This window comes from Octopus bimaculoides, chromosome 25 (genome assembly GCF_046866305.1).
Source record: "Octopus bimaculoides isolate indiv1 chromosome 25, ASM4686630v1, whole genome shotgun sequence".
NCBI classification, from domain to species: domain Eukaryota; kingdom Metazoa; phylum Mollusca; class Cephalopoda; order Octopoda; family Octopodidae; genus Octopus; species Octopus bimaculoides.
The window spans coordinates 15,191,680-15,215,522 of record NC_142952.1 but is presented as its reverse complement, the minus strand read 5'-3'; the positions used below and the strand labels follow the sequence as shown (position 1 = coordinate 15,215,522).

Genomic DNA, 23,843 nt, shown 5'->3' with positions numbered 1-23,843 from the left:
AACTGAACCTTACAAAGGAGATGACAGAGTACCGAAATATGTAGTGCATTGCTGTACTCAGGGAGACCTGTCCACCACAACAGAATTTAGATCCTAAAACCAATGTGCCATATAAAATGCACTGGCGCTGGTGCCTCATAAAATGCACTGGTGCCACATAGAATGTACTGGTGATGGTGCTATGTAAAAAGCAACCAGTACGCTGCATAAAGTGGTTGGCATTAGGAAGGGCATCCATCCATAAAAACCAAGCCAAAACATACTATGAAACCTGGTGCAGTCCCTGACCATGCCAGTTTCTGTCAAGCCATCCAACCCATGGATATACTTCCTGTCGTCAGCCCACACCGATTTCTAAGCAAAGTAATATTTGTCCATGGCCAGACATGTTTTTCACAAAAGACTGGAGAGGAACAACCTCACTTCTATGATGACGATTCACATTTACAACCATCATGTGAAGTCAAGAAAAGGACACACACATTCACTTTCCATCTACCAAATCTATTCACAAGACTTTAGTCAGCCAGAGGCTATAGTAGAAAACACTTGGCCGAGATGCCACACAATTGGACTGAACCCAAGATTACATAGCCATGCCTGTGCATATACACACACACACCCACACACCCACATGCGATGTAGAATCATAAACATTGACTTGGTTGCAATTATTAGTGTATATTCGCTTCTGTATATAATTTGTCTACATTGGTCCTACTTATAACACACTCAGTTTGTTTCACAATCAAAATAAAATGACTTGAGCTGCCTATTTGACACACAATATTTTTCTATTATTTTAGTCACATAGCAGCTATGATGGCTTCACAAGATTTAAAGGTAGTTGTTGGTGCCATACAAATGGCTGATGTTCTCATGCAGAAACTTCCAGACATATTCAGCATTTACTTTAGGCGAGAAGGTTTGTAATAAACTTATCCTTTGCATATGTTTTGTTGTATTTTTTAAAATCTCAGTATTTATATTTTTCATAAAAATGTCTCTCCAGCCAGTGTATATCATTTATCTTTTACATTGTGTGTCTGTGCATGTGTGTCTTGCAAGCTGGCAGAATCATTAACATGCTAGGCAAAGTGCTTAGCATTTCATCCATCCTTATATTCTGAGTTCAAATTCCACCAAGGTCGACTTTGTCTGGATGTAATGTAAATTGTCTTTTCCTGTTTCCTGGACATTTAATTTGATCATGTATATTTAGCTTCGGCAGACATCCAACTTTGTACAAGTAAAGGAGACGTGATTTTATTGTCATATCTCTGATACATCAAACCCACTTGTGTTATGTTGTATATTCATTGGGCTTCTTACCTGATATATGTAAAGTCAATACAGTACTCTGCCAAGAAGGGGAGAATTGGCTCTTGAGTCTTCTTTAAGGGTTAGATTTTAAAGTTTACTATTTCATCTGTACGCCAAAGATATGAAAAATTCCTACTGTTATGTCAGTTTTCGTGTAGTTAATAGGATTGATAACTAAACAATGGCAAAGTCAGTGAGGCCTCTTTATTGAAGATAAAACTTGCCAGGGTTTTATTTTTTTCAATCTGTACTCTAAGATTTTTTTATTAATTTTTTCTATCTGAACCCTGAGTTATCTTTAGGGTAGACAATCTTCCAGTGTCTTCATGTATTAGACTACTTAACAAGACCATCATGGGCAATGAAATACAGTTGTTCTGTGTTTGTTGTTGTTGCAAAAGAAGAAACAGACAGTTGTTGTTTAGATATCTCAAAAGAATGTCTCTATCTCAGGGAAATTTTTTATAATAATCATTTATTAATCATTTGTTTTTGTTGTAGTGCTGTGTAAGATAATACATTTTGTAAAAATGGATCCTGTGGCTTCTAAAATGAATTTCTGTTTTCTAGGAGTTATGCACCAGATAAAGAAGTTAACAGAAATCGAAGTCCAAAGTGCATCTTCTCTTCCAAAAGGCAGTACTGTTGCCCCTGGTTCAGCATCAGGCTCAAGTTCGAGTCTCAGTAGTAGTAATGCTGATGCCATTGAGCGGAAAGATTCCTACTTCAGCATGGTAACAGTAGGAGCTACAGGAGAATCAGAAGAACACAGTTCTCAAATGTAAGTTTTTCTTCATCTTATAAGTTAACTCTTAATTGCTGCCTTATGTGTTGTGTATGCATTAAAATACTCATAGCTACTGCTTCTCTGAATAGCACTCATTAGATAACAATTGTGAAAGATTCTATTTGCAGTTGTATGCTACAACAGCAACGAAAAAAAAAAAGGAAATATTTGATTTGTTACTCCTTTAAATATAAACATATATTGAAATATGTTTTTTATATGTTGGTCTGACAAAGAATCTCATCATCCATTGATTCTTGCTGTCAGTAATCAAAGAAGGCTTTGGCTAACTTACTCAGTACTTTTTTCTCCACTTAGATTTTATGACTGCACAACGTGGATTAGTTATTAGATGGTTTGGCTCACAATCATAAGGTTGTAGTTAAAATTCCTGTACTTCATTTTATGTTACTCTGGTCAGTTAGCCTGTTTGCTACTACAGAGGCAACCAAAACAGTTAATGAATGCATCGTACATCTTATCAAGTTGTACTCACTTTCAAGTGACAACTGTACATCAATGGTAATTTTGTGCTGTTGGTTGAAACTTTTGCATTACCAGGATTCCCATTCTCAAACTAGCCAACCAAGCCTTCTAGCTGCTAGATTTCAAGAACATACCATAATTCCTACAATTAAGTGCATGTGTGTCTATGTGGTTTAGAAATTTTCTACCCAGCCACATAGTTCTGGGTTCAGTCCCACCATGTGGCACCTTGGGCAAGTATCTTCTGCTATAGCCCTAGGACAGCCAAAGCCATGTGAGAGGATTTGGTAGGTGAAAACTGATAGGAGGCCGTTGTGTGTGTGTGTTTACATTTGTACTTACTTAAATCAAAACCTACAAGCAGTTTTCTTCTCACTTTTGTCAGCTTATCTGTTTGCTTCACACTGTTGTAGCCATGTAGAATAAGAGATCTCTTACTTGGAAAATAGGTAAGGGTTACCTAATGGAATGACATATGGCTGTAGAATGTCACAGTAACATTAGACTAAGCCATGTTAGCATAGAAAAATGAATGAATTTATGTGAATGAAATCCAAGAAAAATGTTATAGTGTTTCAGAGAATAAAATGAGTTGCTAGTGTAGTTATTGTCAATAGAACTTTGTTTCTTGCAAAGGCATTTAACTGTTAATGACTCAGTGTTGAGATATTTTTCATGGCTTTATTTAGTGAAGATACTACTGAATAAGTTGCCTTTCATTAGCTTGCAGAGTGATCTTCGTCGTCGTTTAACGTCCGCTTTCCATGCTAGCATGGGTTGGACGATTTGACTGAGGACTGGTGAAACCAGATGGCTACACCAGGCTCCAATCTGATTTGGCAGTGTTTCTACAGCTAGATGCCCTTCCTAACGCCAACCACTCAGAGAGTGTAGTGGGTGCTTTTACGTGTCACCCACACGAAGGCCAGTCAGGAGGTACTGGCAACGGCCACGCTCATCTTGCTCGAGAAACCTCGTGTCACCCGCACAAGAGCCAGTCCAGGGGCACCAGCAACGATCCCGCTCGTAGCAAAGATGTTTCTCTACAGTTTAATGTCATGAAAACTGTGATACACTTCAATATATCTTACCTTATTATTATAAGGCAAGTGATATAGACTTGAATCCTGCTTAAATTAAACTTAGTAATTCTTTCATAAATTTATTTACCAACTTGACCCATTTTGTGTTGATTGAATCATAAGAAATGTAGGAATGCCATTAAGTCTTGCTTGTATACTACTTTTTCTAACTAAACTGAGGCTAATAGTGCTCTGGTAACAATTTTACTGGTTCCAACCAGTTGTTGGTAGCCTTGGTGTGGCACTGCTAGAACTTATCTTATTCAACACCTTCCTAATTCTAAATATTGAAACTGTTGAGAATTCTTTCCCAATTTTCTTAACATAATGATTTCTGAAAATAACAAGATTAAGATATGCAATTTTGTTAATTTTATTAAGGAATGCATACACCACTGGCAGCAACTATTAACTTTTTGCAAAATTTTATTTTTGTAGAGTTGTGTATTCTTTGAATTTTGAAATATTGGTTGTATCTATATAGAAGTTCTTATATTTCTTAGTTAATATATTTAATTCAAGCATGGGATTTTTTTCCTTTTAGTTTGAAATTCTAATATATATATATATATATATATATACATATACATACAAAGTTTTTAATTTAAGAGAGAGATTTGACGCTAATATCTATTATTATTGTAATTTATTCCTATGTCAACATTTCTGTATAAAACTATATTTGACTGTCAAATTTAAGTCAAACATATAGCTTTATACAGAAATGTTGACATAGGAATAAATTACAATAATGATGGATATTAGCGTCAAATCTCTCTTTTAAATTTAAAACTTTGAATATATAAACAAGGAGAACGATCCCTAAGGAGTCTAATTTAGACTTTTTTGCGGTGAAATCTCCTGCTATATAGGTGACGATTACATGGTTTTCTATGAAAAAAAATAGATATATATATATGTATATATATGTATATATATATATATATATATAATTACCAGTTTAAAATTTTATTTTATTGGAGTTTTCCATTTGAATTGAATTTTGAATCAAGACTCACCACCATCATTTTCAGTTTCTAAAAAGTATATCTGTCATCAGTTTCAAATCTCAAGACAATGAGACTGACAAGAAAAGCATAAAAAAATAAATTAAAAAAAAAACATTTACTGATATTCCCATTCCTGGTTTACTTGAAAATAGTTCTGATTTCAAAGTCAGTTAATATATTAACAATTTCTCACTTTGAAAATACATTTCTAGTCAAGGCAGAGTTTTATTTATTTATTTTTTTTTTTTTTTAGAATAGTGTGTGATTTCTAGGAATTTTAAAAGATAGTGTTCAGATAAATGTAATTTGTCCATTTTTAATCTTTAGACTGCTAATAAACTAAGGTTAGATTAGTTACTATATAATGATTTCTCTTATATATCTAACTTGTATTAGGCGATGACAGGGAAGGGTTACTCTCTAAAGTTGAATAATTTCAATAACTTAGGGACCATCATGGTGGAAGTGTTAAGATTTAAAATCATTTTGATATTAATGTGAAAAAGCTTTAAAATAAAATAATTCAGTTATTAGCATACACCTTCGTTCTCATTCTTGTAAATGTAAACCATTGCAGACAACTGGAATTACCCAGAATCTTCGACATGGAGCCTGTGGGCAGTGGATCCCGGGGGCCTTTTTTGTGAGTTTTGGTTCTTGGAAACTTCTTGATTTCTTCATATTAACACTAGATGAAAAGTAGTGAAGCAAGTTGGGCACTCATTGCATGATTTTGGTTTCTAAATTCCTCATAACTTGAGCACAACACTCATCACTTTCAAATGATAGCCAACTACAAATTAATTAAAATTGAGAATCTAGTGATAATTAAAACATTTTATAATATTTTGTTTTGCATATATTTCTGTGTATGTGTGTGTGTGCGCGCGCATGTGTTTTTAAATGCACAACTAGAAAGACTTAACTAAAATTGAACTGTTTTATTCTTTAGTGATGCATTTTTTTGTAAAATTACTAAAAAAACAATTGCAACAGGGATTAATAGATTTTTATTGGAAGTGAAGAAAAGCAATTTTCTGAGTACTTAGCACTTCATGTAGCCATATTCAGAGGTATCATGGTAAGGTTAATATAAGTGTTTTAGTGAACATACAGATCTTAGCGCATGCTCGTCAGAGATTATTTTTATAGCCTGAATAAAAGCAGACTATTATATTCTAATCAGTTGGCAAGGAGCATTTTAAGATATGATCAGAAAGTCCATTTATTTGTTCACCTAACACATTGTTTAACTTTACTTCAGCGTTTCACTCTTGAGATGGCTACATGCAAGGTCATTTAATCATTTTTGCTTTGCTCAGACAAAATGTTATGCTTCCTTCTAATAACAACCAAATATATTACTTAAAAATTATTGCCTTTTAAGTTTGAACATAGGAAGGAGGGCCAGTGCTTACAGGCTTTATTGTAGTTTGTGTTCACGGAGTGAATATAGTTTGTATTCACAAAGTGAGTTTCTGAAGGTTGTAGATTTAGATGTAGTATTTCATACAGTTTTGTGTGCAAGATGAAGTTATAAAAGGGGTTGGGTTTTGATTGTGTGCCAGACATTTTTTTTTTTTTTTTTTTTTTTTTAAGTTTCAGCTTAGAGCTGCGGCCATGCTGATGCACCTTTTTTTTTTTTTTTAAATCAGAGGAGCAGGGATTGTAGAAGTAATAACAAAAACAAAGCATCCTATCATCAGTGAACTGGTTGTTGTGGATATTAGAAATTGAAGCTTTGCCAATTGATTGGATTCCATTGTATATATATATATATTATTGTGGATGTTTGTGCATGAGTAATGTGTGCATGTATGTGTTTATATTAGTGTATGTATTTATTTTGGGAAAAAAAGTCAGGCCGACTGATAGGACTGAAGCTGCATATCTGTTGCTTGTTGAGTGTTTGTGTGTGTTACTTTAGTGTGCTGCAATCCTTTCCTGTTGAATGGAATTCTTTAAACATTTCAAGTACCTCTGACATTTCCTCCTCACTTTTCATATATTATTAAGTCATCAACTGTGAAAGCAGATTGTACCCTTTTGCTGTGGATGAACAAGATCAGTAAGTGGAAAATACACCCTGCAGCAGCTTTAATGGGTCTTCCCATCATTGGGTACCTTGCACCTTAACCCTTTTGATACCAACACACCTGAAACTGCTCCTAGTTCAGTGATACAAATTTACTGTTTTGAAGTGTTTTAAATTAAAACCTAACATTAAGATTTCATGTTAATCTATGTTCCAAACACCAGCTTAATAATAATTTTGCTAAATTCTTCATTGTTTCTGAAATCACTTGAAACAAAATCAGTGTTTACCAAAAGAAATATGGTAACAAATGGGTTAATGACTACTAAGGTGTAATGCAATGGTTTTATTTCTATTAAGGGCAAAGCAATGTTATTACTCATAACATGTACAAAATGCTGAATTCAGTCCAAACAAAAGCTCTAGAGGTCCTTGAAGTTCATGGAACAGAGCTTGTTAAAAGCCATTGCTGTCAACAGCGTACTATTACAGGAGTCAGATTCCTGTGACAACAATATTCTCCAATATGTAAATAAGCCACAGACCAGCGGAGCTTGGAACTATGCTGCCATAACAGTATTTTCCTTCCTGTCTATTATAAGAGGCACAAGCACATTTACTTAGATGTATACACGTGATGGGAACTTCTGCCAACCAAATCCAATCTTGAGACTTTGGTTGGCTTGAGGCTGTAGCTGAAAATATTTACCCAAATGCCACATGGTAGATCCTGTCAGTACCTTGTGTCAAGACCATGCTACGGCTAGGAGCTTTCTGAACTTGGCTACCAACATATAGAATAAACTCAGCTTACTAGCTTCCTCATGGGAAATAAGGTGCACCAGTGATTGTTTCAACAAAATGTTGCTATTGTATACAAGTGCATGCGATAAAAAAAGCGTGTGTATATGTGTATGTGAATGTATATATGTATGAATATGTATCAGTGCTCATATATATATATATATATATACATATGTATCTGAGAATGTATAATTTTATAGGTATGTTTTATATAATTGCACACATATTTATGTGTGTTTGTGTGAATGTGTGTATTCATGTGTATATGTTTGCATGTGTTCATGCTTACACACACACACATGCGGGTGTGGCTATATAGTTAGGAAATTTGTTTTGTAATGACTTAGTTCCATGTTTGGTATCACTGCACAATACCTCAGCCAAATGACTTCTATTCTAGTTTTGGGTTGACCATTGTCGTGTGAGTGGAATTGGACAGAAAATGCAAAAAAAAAAAAAAAAAAAAATGTTTTTGTGAATGTCATTCTACATCTTATTGCTGTCTGAGCAAGACAAAAAAAAAGTTTTTATTTATATTCCTGGGTAAGCAAAAAGTCCTGTAGATTCTGCTTTCGACCGCATATTTTCCAGACAGTTTTTTTGATATTCCTTATTACTATTAACACTAACATAACATAACAACAACAAACATGTAGTGGTTTCACTAGATGTTATTACAGTGTTTTGTATGAGGGTATCTGTGTGTTCTATATGGCAATTTGGGTATGGTCTTCAGGGTAGCTACTAGTAGTCAGAATAGTAGGGTTATGTATCATTGATCTTGCTCTAGACTTCAATATTGAAGATCAACTGATTTGGCTAGAGATTGCAGCAGGGGCAATATATACTCAGTTTTGTAAAGTTATAATTCCTCAGTCATTAGAAGTGATTTTTGTGACTCAGTACAAACAAGGAAAATTATTTTTATTTTAGCTTTTGTTTCTATGCAACTGTGAATTTTTTTGTATAATTTTTTTTCTATAAATTTAAATAATTTTAAAATGAGTTTTTTTGTTTAAAAAAAAGTAGCATATAAGTATATTAAATTTGTATCTGGCTGACGTTTGTCAGTCGGTAACAATATTTTTTTAAGTACCTCTTTTTCTAATGACTAAATTCTTATTTAGTTATTCTTGTTTCATGCAAGTTTAACCACTGAGTGAAGGCACGTGACTTAGTGGTTAGGGGCTCACAGTAGTAAGGTCGTGAGTTCGATACTTGGTGGCACGTTGTGTCCTTGAGCAAGGCACTTTATTTCACATTGCTCCAGTCCACTCAGCTGGCAAAAATGAGTAGTACCTGTATTTCAAAAGGACCAGCCATGTCACATTCTGTGTCAAGCTGAATCTTCCTGAGAGCTGCATTAAGGGTATGTGTTCCTGGAGAGTGCTCGGCCACCTGCACATTAATTTCACAAACAGGGTGTTCCATTGATTGATTCAACTGGAACCCTCGTCATCATAACCGATGGAGTGCCTTTTTTTTTTTTTGTCTTTTTAAGTTAAACCACCCATTAGCCTATGGAAGTTTTAACCTGATAGAATACCCAGGTAGGCATAGTTATTGACTGCGTTGTAGAGATATTTGTTTTGGTAAATACTCTGAAAATGTTTAAATTTACCTGTCTTTGTAGACGACTTAGTGATGTCTTGAAGAGGAAGAAGCCATCAAAGCGTGGACCAACAAAGAAGGGAAATAAAACTGATGATGCTAATGATCTCGGAGTGAAAAGTCCCAGTTTGTGTGGGAGCCGATCATCTAGTCGTGGAAAAGCTTCAGCCAGTGAGATATTGTTTTTTACTATTATTGTTTTAAAGTAAATGTTTCTTCTTCCCCCCACTCTCTTTTCTAAGTTCTTTGGTGGCTGTGGTGATTAATAACACGCATTATTTCAGCTTCAAGCGTGTTGTTACTCCCCCCCCCCCCCCCCCCCCGCTTTTCAGACATGGTATATCTGGTATTATATATTGTCCAATGTGTCCTTGTCTCTAGAGAGTGCGATTTAGAATAGGTTTGGCCAATATTTCTTGGCAGGGTGAGTGATCTCAGAAAAAGTTCTGACTTGTTGGTAGACTGAACACATTCCACATTGACAGATAGTCAGAAAGAGATTCTTGTTTTAATAATGCTTCCTTAAAGAACTTCTGCATCAGTTTTCAGATGTGTCTAAGCCCCATACACTATATTGTTAGGCCTGTCTCTTTGTTTTTCTGACTACTTTTACAACAGTCTCTGTTTTATTTCTGTATGGGCCCCAGTTTTTTCTCCTCTTATCAGTTACCTTACCTCCATCACTATTCTCCCATTTTCTCAGAACTGATATTAATTACTTTTCATCCACTCTTTCTTCAAATCCTTCTTACTATAAGAACTTTCTTCCTTTCTACATTTTGTCCCAACCAGTTAAACATTAATCTCATTTACTGTGTTGCCTTCTAGCACATTCGAACAAGGTCGTTGCCAGTGCCCCTGGACTGGCTCCCATGCAGGTGGCACATAAAAAAAAAAAGCTTTTTGAGTGTGGCCATTGCCAGTACCGTGTGACTGGCCCTCGTACTGGTGGCACATAAAAACACCCACTACACTCTCGGAGTGGTTGGCGTTAGGAAGAGCATCCAGCTGTAGAAACTCTGCCAGATCAGATTGGAGGCTGGTGCAGCCTTCTGGCTTGCCAGTCCTCAGTCAAATCGTCCAACCCTTGCTAGCATGGAAAGCGGACGTTAAATGATGATGATGATGGCTCCCTAATTAGGGAACAACTGCTAAGTTAGGTAGCCACCTTCATGGTGGAGGAGTGGCTGACTCAGTTATAGAGAAAAACAGCACAAAGGCTATGGCACTGAAATACAAGAATTCAGTTTTATATTTGAATTCTGAACAAAGACAAACCTGCAGAGACAATTATTTTGTCATAATGGAAATGGAGAATGCATGAGAGCAGCAGGAATTTGGCTTGATAGATAAATATAGCAGTTTCCATAGAGACCTGGATTTCTGACATTGGTACAAAACCACACATTTAAAATAATTTCTGGTTTATCACTGCTATGTCTTTTTTAAGCTCAGATGAATGAATAGAAAAGTTTATCCTAGTGAGGTTTAAATTTAAAACAGAGACATACTGAAATACTGCAAAATCTGACATTTTAACCTTTCTGAAATCCACTCTTAGGATTTAAAATATTAAATCACTAGTGTTGAAGTTGGCGGTGTGAGTTTATTACTGCATCAGTTAGGCAGCATAATGGTTTTAAGAAACCAAAGATTTTGTTTATCATTTTCTTTACCACGTCTGCTTTTCCATAATATGGTTTGGGTAGGTAAGTTTCTCTAGAGTATCTTTTTATTTGCTGTGGTTCTTGTCACCATGTCTCTGATTTTCCTCTTCTATAGGCTTTTTGTGTTAACATGTTTTCATTCTTCTCATATCCAGCAGAGAATGCTTGACTTATTTTTTCTACCTTTCACATATACCCCCTTGCTGCTATATAATGCCATACTTTGCACACAAGTATCCTAAAGGTTACCTTCATATGGAGAAACAAGCCCTTTGTTAAGCTTTCACAACACCTACTTTCACTCTTGATTAGGTCACTTTGGTAACAGAAGGTAACTACATCTAAAGAGGTTTCTGTGAAGTTGAATTTTCACTTTTGATTTCTCTTATTGTTTGCCACTCTTGTGCATTTTTCACCAATGAAATCTTTCTTGTCAGCCAATCTAACATTCCACTGTGCCTTTTGTGTACTTGTTTGCATTGAGTACAGTCAGAATACAGACTTTCTACCTACTTCATCCTCTTTTAATATCCATCTTCCATGAGTTTGACAGGACCTGACACTTCACCTGCTTCAGCATGGTTTGTATGGCTAGAATGACCCTTCTCACCAACCACTTTACAGAGAATACTGGATACTTTTTTTTGTGGCACCAGCACTAGTGAGATTGCCATGCAGCTTGCAGGACTTAGATCCCCTTCAACTGAATGAGGCTACAGAAATCTCTTGTTTGTTGATTCTACTTCTTTTTAAAGGAACTTTGCTGTTATTCTTTGACTAAGTTGTCAGAATACAGTTTTTCAAGAAAAACCAGTCAGGCAGTACAGGGAAGTGTTATCTCTCTTGATGCAAGCTACAAAACTATAAGCATGTTATAGCTTGGACAACTATTATAAATAAGAGTGGGTTGAAAACTGATCCCCAATAGATACCTTTTTGCGTGCTAAATTCTTTACTGATTTCATTGTTCTGACAATGCAAGCTTCACGTAACTCTACTCTATGGAATGTGTTAACCTTTCAAACAATTTCTCCGAGTTAATGAATTTTAAATGTAGTTGTTTGTTCTTAGCTAAGAAATTCTCCTGTCATTAACTTAAGTACTGGCACAAAAACCCAAACTGCATCTTGCCCAAACTAGTTTTCTCCTTGTTTAGCTGAGCAGTCACTTTCTGCTGGCCTAATGGCCTCTCTAGTTATTCTCTGCAAGCATCTTTCATGACACTTGTAAGTAGTTCATGCTGCTCGTGCAGCAGCTTATACCAAAGGAGATAACACTTCCCTGTACTGCCTGACTGATTTTTATGCACGATCAGCCCTGTCCTCCTTTGTCAGATATTTTTAACATTTTGTTGACTATTCTTTGTGTACCTGCTTCTTTCCCTTCCTTCATATTCTTAGTGGTCTGTCCTTCTATATAGCAGTCAATCTCAGTAATTGTTCCTTCTCAATAACTCAGACATATTCTCTTCTTCGACCAACCACTTTTATTAATGATTCTACTCATTGTAGGTAAAGAATTTAAATCTGCCACATCTACAAAGAGTTCTTTTTTACCAAGTTTGAATCCAAGAAGCTGGGGAAAACTTGGCAGCTTAAATGTTGATAAAGCTATTCTTACAAAAGTGAGTATAATCTTTCAACTATCTTTTTTCTATGCTACTCGTCTTCCAGCCACGACCAGCTCAGCCTATTTTCAGATATTGTATCCAAGACTCCCTTACACAATGTGTTCTTCCATTTATAAAATAGTAAAATGGTTGTGATCTGTTAACTATAAAGGCAGCCCTCATTGACTTGGCTACTTTTGGTCTGCTGAATTAGTAATCTGAATGCTTTAGTGTTATTTTTTTAAAAATATTAAATGGAATTGTGATAGAGTTCTGGCCATGGTTCAGTATAATATCTCAAAGCCTTAGTATTACACTTACTGTCTTTAGCCAAGGCAAACCACTATGATTGTTGAGGACAATGTAACCTTGATGTCATATATGCTGTTCAACACTGATTGTACTGAGCAGACCCATGGCACATAGACAGTTGACTGACTGGGTGTGATCTACAGATCCAACATTCCTTGTAAGTTGTGCATCTCTCATTTAAGGTGCATGCCGTGCACTTCCACATGCAGTGGTGGTGGTTGTGTTTAACTCCCAAATCAACCTTGGTTAAACATAGCAGCAAACAACTGCTCCCCAATTGTTGCCATTTATGTCTTTTTCCTGGACATTTTGCACTCAGGACCACACAAGCTATCTCTTTTAAAAGATAGCAGGATTTAATTTGAATGTTATTTGGCCATTATTTCTACAATCTTTTGACTGAAAAAAGTGTCTTCTTCACTGACTAAGCACACAGTGGATTATTGTAAGATATTGTCTGTTGTCGTATAGCTATAGATTCTGTGACTATGCTGGGGCATTTCCTTGAAGAGTTTTAGTCGAACAAACCAAGCCCAGGACTTATTTTCTCAAGCCTAGTAGTTACTCTATTGATTGTTTTTGCCAAACTGCTAAGCTACATGGGCATAAACATCACACTGGTTGTCAAGTGGTGGTGGACAAACAGGCACAAAGGCGCACACACACACACACACACACACGTGCGTGATGGGTTTCTTTCAGTTTCCATCTATTAAATCCACTCACAGGGTTTTGGTCAGAATAAGGCTATAGTAGAAGACACCTTCTACAAGGTGCCATGCAGTGGGACTGCACTTGAACCATGTGGTTGGGAAACTAGCTCCTGACATAGCTGTACCAGTGCCTATACTTATATTTCACAAGTGTCTCCATCTACCTTAAATTTTATTAAAAGTTATTTTGGGAAAATATCACGTTTGATAGAATATATTCCTATTAAATTTTATTAGAAGACTATGAATGTTTTGATGTATTCTAGTTATTTCTTGTATGTCTGGTATAGCTATATTGTTGGTTGTATATGAGATTAATTGGTGTTGCTAGTAGTAAAAAGGACATGTTGGTTTTGGTTGGTTCTGGATGAATGGCAATGTCTAGAGAATGGGAAGATGACTGATGTGGTGTCGACAGGAAAGGTAATGTAAGCAAGATAAAATGAAGGGGTGTTGAAATATTCTGGAAGATTACATATTGTAAATGTAATTGTATTCTGTATTGGTATAGTAATGTAGTAGATATATGAGGTGGAGTGATTTATTGGCATTTTAAAAATTTGTCTGACTAGCATATGCTAGCATTGAAAAAAAAAGCATAGTAAAAGAAAAAGATTTTTGTTTGCTTTGTAGGAAGGTCCAGTCTCTAAGATGGTGTCATCAAATACATATGGTCATAAAGAAAAGGTGAAAACATGGATCAAAGAACAAGGTACACAATAAGAGATTTTCAGTATTTGTATTGAAATGATGATGAAATATTTAACAGAGCTGTGGTTGTCCTCACTTGTAGATTTCACTGCTCTTTTTTTTTTTCACAGTTTTTGGACTGTCCCCTCTTCACAGCTACGACTGCCCTTTTTTACATACCTATAACTGTCCCCTCTTCACAGCAGTGGCTGTAATATTTTGATTCAGAACATATGATTTGGTGATGTTTGTTTTTACAGACGACCTACAGAGGTGATATGTGTTGATACAATTCACATAGATGTGTGTTCAGAAACACAGATATGTAATATCTCTCTGCTGCTGTTAGATTATATAGAAATCTATGTCGATATCTTTGATGTTAGGAATACACACTGAAATATATTATGTGGTATTAGACTGTACAAAAGCCCATGAAAAATCTCTTCTTTTATGAACTGTATTTGTTTGGATAAACTGTTTTTACATTAAAATATCAATGCAGACCATGATGTTATGAATGATGCTACATCACAGTTTTCAACTACTCTCACTTAGCACATGAACCAAACTTCCTACATGCCTGTTGTATAAATATTTCATATTTTAATTCATATTTGTTTTGTGCCTTTTCTACAGCAATCAGATTCCTCGACCAGTATTTCAATTCTGACACCCATAGCCATCCTGCTTTAAACATGTTGAATCGGTTGTGTTCTGCAACAGACAATCTTACCATTGAGGTAAATATTATATCGTTTTCAGTAATTCTAGCTATTCTAATCACTGATAAAATGTTACATTGTAAAATTTAGTTGACAAACAAGCATTGTATGTTACAGTGAAGTTAATCATACTTGTTTGAGTATCCATTGTAGAACAATCGACACAGGTATAGAGGTGTGCTTGAAAAAATTCACTGCAAAACCCCACTGTTGGGTTTCATTTCACTACATGACAATTTGGGCAAGTGTCTTTTGTTGTTGCCTCGAGTTGACTCAAGTGTTGGGAATTGCAGACGCCAGCATTAGGTCCCCAATGTGACATTGTCTGGTTGAATTATCTCCTCTTATGTGAATTTTTAGTTTTCTTTCTCTCTGTCTGAAAACAAGATATGTAATCAAGTAAAAACACTTCAAATCCAATGATAGAAATCACTGAAAAAATAAAATCTCAGTCAGTCAAAAGTGGATGTGCATAGCAGTATAGTACACAGCCACATGATACAGTGTAATGTAGTTAATTACATATGGTTGTTAGTATTATTGTTATTCTAAATCTATTTGTGTGTGTGTGTTTATTTGGATGTAGAAATGAGAGAACATGTGGAGTTTATTCATTTATTCAAGACGGCGATTTCTCTGTCACTATTTCTTGAATGCTTTTTCAATAATTGTCATTGATTGCAATATGAAAATCAGAGTAGCATGAAGGTGAGACTTCATCTTGCAAAAAAAAAAAAAAAAAAGAAATACATGCACATGTGTACACATAGACATGAACTGTGTATACAGTTGTTACGGTGAGTTAAATTAAATGTATACTATATTAGCACAGTTGCTATAGTTATATAGTTGTGCAGTAAGTATAGTCCATTTTAATGAGATTTCTTTTAACGGCATTTATGCATTATTATCTATTAAACTTATAGTTCAGTATCTTAGCTGTGGTTTAAGGAAGTACTCCACAACTTTTTTCACTCACGGTACACTTATATTCTTTTCAAAATTTGTCAGCATGCCTGAGCTAAAAGTAGAACTAAAAGTATAGGGTCGGGAAAAAATCATATTCAGGTTACACTGCTGTACACATAGCATTGTCTGGTGGTACACCTGTGTGCCACAGCATACTGGTTGCAGCACAGTTTTAAGGTACACCAAACTTTATTTGTTTTTGTTTTTGTTTTTGAAAGACTGGGTTGACACAACTTCGTTTGGTGAGCAGACCTCTTACTGTCAGAACACAATGGGGTTCTCTATTATAATTATTTTCCTTCAGCAACTATTGTGCTTGGTTTCATGGAAGTTGTCGCTGTAATTGCTATACAGTGGTACACAACAGTTACTTACATACATATTGGTTCCAAACACAGATATTTATGGAATTCTATATAAATCTGATTCTTATTTTATTTTATTTTTTATTTCATGTTTTAAGGAAGATAATGGAATTCAGGCACTTCAAGAAATTTGTGATATTATGCGAAGCAGTGATGTCTCTCCTTTTGAAGTGATACACAGTGGCCTTGTGAATAAACTCTTACAATACCTCACTGCCAACTCTGCAACAGTTGCAAGAGATGAAAGGATACGGCGTTTTCTCCACGTGTTCCTCAACTGTCCAGTAAGTTGCTTCATCAAGTCTTTCACTTTAGTATCTATCTTGCTTGTAATCACACATGACTATCAACTGTATTTTTCTGTCTCGCAAAACAAACCTGAAGTCACTTCTCTTACTTTCTCATCAGCTTCACTCTGATGTAAAACCACTGTTTCTCTATGCTTTGTGATTTCTGTTTTATTTAAGACCCAATTGTTAAAACTAAAAGACTGAACTTGTAGAAAATATGTACTTATGACTGTAAGGAATATAGCATACACATTGATACAGGTTATTTTATTCTATAGAAAGCAGAGAATGTGAATAGACAGCGAGAACTAAAAGTAGAGATTTTTTTTCCCTTTATTTGATTGCTGCAAGATTTATTTCATGAAAAAAATTATGATGCTAGTTACTGCTACCAACTAACGATCTCATACTCTTAAGCATTTCCATTTGCCTACTCTGTAGAGGAATTGGTACAAAAGATGACAAAAGCTAGTTTCATGACAAAGACACTACACCTGTTCATGTAGTTGTAATTGCTTTGTGAATGTAGTCAATATGGGGTTCAAGTTAAAGCAATGATATAAAGTATGTTTGGATAAGTTGCAATGTCTTTTATTTTTCACTTGTTTCAGTCATTAGGTTGTGGCCATGCTGCGGCACCGCCTTGAACTTTCAGTTGAATGAATCAACTCCTGTACTTTATTTATATATATATATATATATATATATATATATATATATATATATAAGCCTGGAACTTATTCTATCAGTTTGTTTTGGTGGACTACTAAGTTACAGGAACATAAACACACAAACATAGGTTGTCAAGCGGCAGTAGGGGACAAATACATGCCCTCACACACGACAGGCTTCTTTTAGTTTCTGTTTACCAAATGCACTTGGTAGGCTTTGGTCAGCTTGAGGCTATAGAAGACCATTGCCTGATGTGCCAAGCAGTGGGGCTGAACCTGGAACCATATGCTTGGGAAACAAACTTCTTACCATATGGCCATGCCTGCACCTATATGTTAAGGTAAAAATTACCTGGAGTATATTGGTGGTGTTCTACTCAGGTTGACTAATGCTTTGTCAATAAAATTAGTAGATGGTAACTGTATAGAAGACTGTTATATAAACATGTGTCGTGTCGTAATGTTTGTCTGCCATAAAAGCATATCTTTGATCTGTGTGTGTGTAATAAGGTTCAACTTTTAAGATAAAAGATATTTGGAGTAAATTGGCATTTATACATATATTTTTTTCTAGGCTCCTGATTCAGTGTTTGTGAAAGAAATTGAAGTAAGTGATCCACCTGCACTTAGTCCATTGGTCAGTAAACTGATTGGCTGCCTTCATCATTTAGAACAGGTAAGTTTTATTCATTATTTTGTGTATTTCTAACTACACACACACACACACACACACATTCAGCAACTACGAGTTTACTGGACTTTCTTACCCTAGGTATCATCATCATCTTCCATACTAGCATGGGTTGGCTAGGATTGTTATGCAACACCTTGCCACTTCTCTCACCTCTTCTCTAAGGGTCTTTCTGAATTTCTCAAGTCACTCTTGGTCTTCCATTTACTGATGGTATAAATCAACCAGACTCTCTGTGTTGGTAACAAATGAGACTTGCTAGATGGTCCCTCGTCTTTAACAGCTGGTTGATGTTTTTATCCTTCCTTTTCTTCTTAAATCTCATCTTTATATCTTATTTTATTTTGAAAGTCAGTTATTGTCCCATGTCAAGAAAAAGCTACTTATTTTTTTATCTATTAATGCTTTCACAGCAAGAGCTAACTACATCTTTTAAATACCATTCAGTATTAGAAATAATTTTAATTAACCAAGTCAATTCATTTGTTTTTTTTATATACCTGTTATAGAATTCAATGTTTTTGCAGTGAATATTTTTGAAGATAATCTTCACAAATATTGAAATCCTGCTAGAGGTGTATACATTACAGTCCATTGCTGATACTACAAGACAAAACAAACAAAAAATAATTTTTTTTTTTTGGTTTTTTTTTGTTTCTATTATTTGAATAGTTGTTAAATTTTTGTCCTCTGTTTTTAGTTTCAGGTTAAAGTTCATGATCTTCCAGGTGGTGTGACAGGCACTGGGAGAGGTTCAAATGCTCTTAAGTTTTTCAACACACACCAGTTGAAGGTAAATACTTCCTCTTGGGCTTTGTAACATTACAATTTACTCTGAGTTCTGCTTACGGAAAGTGATGTCAATATTTGTAGTTGGCTGCAACCCATGACATCCACATCCAATGATTTTCAGCATTGTTCTTACTTTTCAAATGTAACTCCTGGAAGACTTGCCTTAGGATCCAGGTTGTGGAGTCAACTCCAGAACCATATGATTGTGGATCTGTTAACAGAAATATGATGCTCTGGTTGTTTAGTTAAGATACCATACTACTAACAATTTAATTATTTCAAATCTCACTCTAGCTTTTGCACTGTATCAGAGAAGTTTGTTTTCTTCAGTTTATGTTCAGTTAAGATAGTAAAACAGCAGCCTAATGTGACTACTGAAAAGACATACAGTTCTACTTTAATTGTATTTAGCAATAAGAGTGGTACTTGGTGTTTAAGAAAAGAAAATAGAAGCTCCTCCCTGAGCTACTTTATACTAAAGTATTTATATAATTTAGCAATTATACTAAAGTGTAAATTGAATTCTGCTAATGCCAGTTTGAAAAATGATTGTAAAATATTTTTAACCCATTAGCATTTAAACCGGCTACATCTACCTCTAATATCTTGTTTTATGATTAAATAATCCAGATTTGGCATCTCACAAGTATCTTACTGTGTCATTTCTAAAAATAAACAATCTGATCATTGAAACCTTGAAGCTACAATATAAACCATAATTAATCGAAAACCATAATTAATAAAAAATGTGACGGAGTAATCTGAATACTAAAGGGTTAAACAAATAGACAAAAACTTTCATGTTGATATATTGCAAAAGTCGATATATTATATTTTTGTTTTAAATTTTCAGTGCCATTTGCAACGACACCCGGAGTGTTCTAATCTAAAACAGTGGAAAGGAGGACCTGTCAAGATTGACCCATTAGCTTTGGTTCAAGCTATTGAGCGATATTTAGTCATGAGAGGATATGGAAGAATACAGTTGGTAAGAATGTGTTGCTTCTGTTTTGTGAATATCGCCTTGTTTAACCTTACGACAGCCCTGATTGAGCAGATGTATAGCTGAAGGCATTCTAGCTATCACAATTCCTTCATTTTTTCAGCCCTTGTATATCTAGGACCATACTATCAAATGTGTCATTTTCTTTTTCAAGATGATTGCATGTTATAAAGGAAATTCCAGTACTATATTTAAGAGGTTGAAATGGCAGCACAGCAGTTTCCTTGTTGGCTGCAGTGTTTATGGTGTAGTTGCCAATGGTGTATAATACCAGTCAATAGAGAGGTTGTGATAAGAAAGCTCTTCTGGAAATGTGTAACTAATAATGCTAAGTGCAGAGATAGCTTTAGGGCTAGTTATCATTACTTAGGTTTGATTTATGATTGGACTAGGGTAGGAATTGTCTGTTACCAGTAGAATGAGGTTCAACATCTGAAGGTCATTTTTCACAACTTTGTTCCATGTCTTCCTAGGTCTTCCACTTCCACAGGTTCCCTTCACATTCAGAGATCGATGCTTATTTATGCAGCTGTTTTCATATGCATCAATGACCGTATCAGCACAATCTTCTCTTGCACATTATGTCTGATGCCTCTTATACCCAATTTTTCTCTCAACATATTTACACTTTGTCATACATACACACTGGCATTATCTACTACTTCTAATGATCCCTCTGGGCATTGAAGGAAATCTACCTCTGTGTTCTCGGTGTTTATTATTCCTGCATATCTACTACACACCTCTGTTAACCTTCCTGTGATTCCACTGCACCTCTTAGGTGTCCATAGCTTGTACTGGCTACACTCTATGGAGTTTCTACCTACATCTTTTCTACATATCAAGTAGGGCCATCTCCCTGAAGGGATTTGTGATTTGTCTGTTTCGTTACTTACTAAGACTTTGGTCTTTGCTTTCTGAGCTTGCTTCCACACCTGAACTTCTTTGATTCTACTATACATTCAGCATAAGAACAAGATCATCAGTGCTCTTGTGAACAAACCAGTTTTAAATCCCTCTGTTATAGCCTGGAGGACTATGATAAACAAAAGGAAGTGGAGAACCAAGCTTCGGTAAACCTGCATGTTAAATTCATTGCTGACTTGCACCTTACTGGCAGCATCCCTGTACATGGCTTGAATGGCTCTCACCAGCCACTCATCTCCCCTTAGCATCTGCAGTGACTACCAGAATGGAAAGTGAGGGATCCTATGAAAGACTTCCTCCATATCAACAAAAGCCAATGTACAGCAGTTTATTTTTGGCTAAATGTTTCTCCTGCAGCTGCCTTACTAGGAAGATGGGTATCAACTGTGCTTTGCCATGGCACAAAACCAAACTGCATCTCATCTAGGTTAACTCTCTCCCTAATCTGTTAAGCTATGACCTTTTCTGTAACTTTCATGACCTGATCCAGCAATTTTCATTTCACTCACACAGCAGGTATATTTTTATTTTACCATTTGTCTATTTTCATGTAATTTAGGAGGGTGGAGATGATGGCAGTGATGAAGACAACTCTGATGATGATGATGTTGATACCATGGTAATTATTATTATCATTCAGTAGTAGTATTTTTATTGTGCTTTCACTGCACTATTGAGTGCAGCTCTGTGTGCCTTGGGTATGTACTGTGGTTTGTTTTGGTCCTGTTATTTTCAGTGTATTGAAAGTCCTTTGCAGTGAAAATAACAGCACCAAAATTTTATTTATTATTATTTTCTTCTATTGTTGTTGTTGCTGTAGCAGCATATGGAATAATTATTGCAGAGAGTAAAAATTTCAAGGCATGCACCCACTATACATATTCTTCTATCAGTTAATAGTTGGCATTAGTCCAGACAGATATCTACTTCGATATTATACAGACATGAAAAAGAAGTTGGTCTGCAGAAATCAGATGGCACAGATTCAAAGAATAGCAAATTTTCAACAAACCATATCTGGGATTCAATTCAGATTTAATTGCTGTAGCACTTTCACCTACCTCTCCTATTTCCACAGCAGGTCTTCTTAGATCTGAATGCACTCAAACATGTTAAATGTGACTTTACATAAATATTTCATTCAACACTGCTTCATGCATCACCCTACTTTTATTTTCAAATGGAGTATTCATGTATCTGCTATACAGCAAGACACCTGTTCCTCTATACCCCTAATTTCTCAGCTGTCACAAATCCACCTCCACTACTACTCCCTTCTCTCATTGAATGGCGTTTTGTCTTGCAAGTTACTTGGTTACCCTGTCAGTGCTGGTGCTATGTAAAAAGCACCCATTACACTCTGTAAAATGGTTGGCATTAGGAAGGGTATCCAGCTATAGAAACCATATTAAAGCCAGCTCTTATTAAACCTCCAGTCCATGCCTGCATGGAAAGCAGACATTAAATGATTATATATATATTGCTGTAGCAAACCGTGTACTTTGAGCCCATGCTTTACCTAATAAAAATTAAATTGCTCCCTTTCACTTCTGGGATCCTAACTTTTCAGCGTCTCTTATTTCAGGAGCTATTCATTTGCCACTATCTAATATCTACTTTTGTTTTGTGATGTCAATGTCAGTTCTGAATACAACTGCTTTTACTCTACATCGAAATATTCCCTCAACTAAGTTTGTTTTCCCTCATAATTCAAATGGTTTCTACCAAAGCTACATTTATTGTTATGTAGCTTGAAAATACCTTCTTAAAACTTGGAACTCATTCTCAAAAATGTTTCATAATGTATGAGATTTATCACCCCTCCACATGTAATATTTTCAATAAATCGTTTTCTACCTTACAAAAAAAAAATTTTTTAAATGCCAGATTCACATTTTAATGTCACGGTTCATTTAAATGTTATTAATGTTATGTTTTAGGCTGCCGTATTCATCAACCAAGTAACTGCTCGTCATAAATTAGAATTTTTGATTGGTGATCACTTATTACCTTACAATATGACTGTGTATCAAGCAGTGAAACAATTCAGTCTGCCGACAGAAAAGGAAGGAAGTGAAACTGACACAGATTCAGAAAACCCATTTGGCAATGCAGGAATCTGGGTTCAAACTCACACAATATGGTGAGTAAAATTCTACCAATCAATGCATTTGACATACCTGCCAACTAATACATCAACAGTTAATTGTTCTATCATTAGAATTGTGCTGCAGTTTCTCTATTTTTAAGTGTAAAAGTATAGTAGATATGTGTAATTTTCTAATTAGTGGTCTAAGGCAGGGGTTTTCAAACTGTGGTCTGCGGACCACAGGGGGTCCGCAAGGACAAGACGGGGTCCGTGGACAGCAAATACTTTTTATGGGCAATTTGATTTTATATGTTTTTTAATCGAAATCTTTTAATTGACAATAAACCTATTTGTTAAATACTGTTAAATAAATAAATGTAAAAATGTTATTTTAAGCAAATATTTATGTATAAATTTCATAAGCATTTATAAGGTAAAGCCTGAAATATAAAGGGGTCCGCAAGTCAAAAAGTTTGAAAACCCCTGGTCTAAGCTGAATCGTTTCTAATTGCTCATCCCAATCAATCTGATTTGACAATCGCTCAGTTTAACATCATTACCTTTTTTTTTTTAGCTGCCTTTGGTGCAATTCACTCTGTTGTGAAAAGACTTCTGCTCCTTTCTCTACCAATTCTTTTTGCACACAGATGTGTGTAGCAGTACAACAGCTGCATAATTCTTACTAATTTAGAACTGCTTATAAAAGTAATGGCCACTACCTCTGAAAGTTGATCCCTTTTCTGTCATCACTTTCACTACTTTATGGTTGTTCCAAAAAGTAATGGCCACTTCACCTCCACATATCTGACATGATGAACTGCAACAATTGCCACCAATATCATGGCTCTTGATTTGATACTTAACTACGGAATTTAAAAAAAAAAAAAGATTTTTTTAACCGTTCTTGTGATATGGATGGTTACTGATCAACAAGAGACGTAAACAACAATGTTATTTGAAATAAGGTTTTTGGTTAAATTCTGGAATTTTAACTGTTCCATTAGTTATTTCAAGAGCTGTATGTCAGAAACATTACAGTATATGACAAACCTGAACTAAATATATTTCATGTAGATGCCACTTCACAATAGGACTATTTTCAGTCTGTTTTAACTTTTACATTATTTGTTTTTGCTGCTTCTGATTAAAATTAATTCCAGCTGTATTACACTTAACTTTTTTTATTCCTGAA

At 35.3% G+C, this 23,843-nt stretch overlaps 1 protein-coding gene across 22 annotated transcripts in view; it reads left to right on the top strand.

The window, feature by feature from the left end:
* LOC106882225 (E3 ubiquitin-protein ligase TRIP12) overlaps positions 1–23,843 on the top strand; it is a 135,675-nt gene that overhangs the window by 92,031 nt on the left and 19,801 nt on the right. For 15 of the 22 annotated variants that reach the window (XM_089341703.1, XM_089341693.1, XM_089341699.1 and 12 more), the window contains 13 exons: positions 807–925; positions 1,894–2,104; positions 5,266–5,331; positions 9,161–9,309; positions 12,317–12,429; positions 14,073–14,151; positions 14,769–14,872; positions 16,287–16,472; positions 17,724–17,825; positions 18,541–18,633; positions 19,486–19,620; positions 21,122–21,181; positions 22,503–22,705. In XM_089341703.1, coding sequence (XP_089197829.1) covers positions 807–925; positions 1,894–2,104; positions 5,266–5,331; positions 9,161–9,309; positions 12,317–12,429; positions 14,073–14,151; positions 14,769–14,872; positions 16,287–16,472; positions 17,724–17,825; positions 18,541–18,633; positions 19,486–19,620; positions 21,122–21,181; positions 22,503–22,705 — 1,620 coding nt within the window. The remainder of the gene's footprint in view (positions 1–806; positions 926–1,893; positions 2,105–5,265; positions 5,332–9,160; positions 9,310–12,316; positions 12,430–14,072; positions 14,152–14,768; positions 14,873–16,286; positions 16,473–17,723; positions 17,826–18,540; positions 18,634–19,485; positions 19,621–21,121; positions 21,182–22,502; positions 22,706–23,843) is intronic. The other 7 variants (XM_089341705.1, XM_089341695.1, XM_089341696.1 and 4 more) reach the window with 1 other exon arrangement.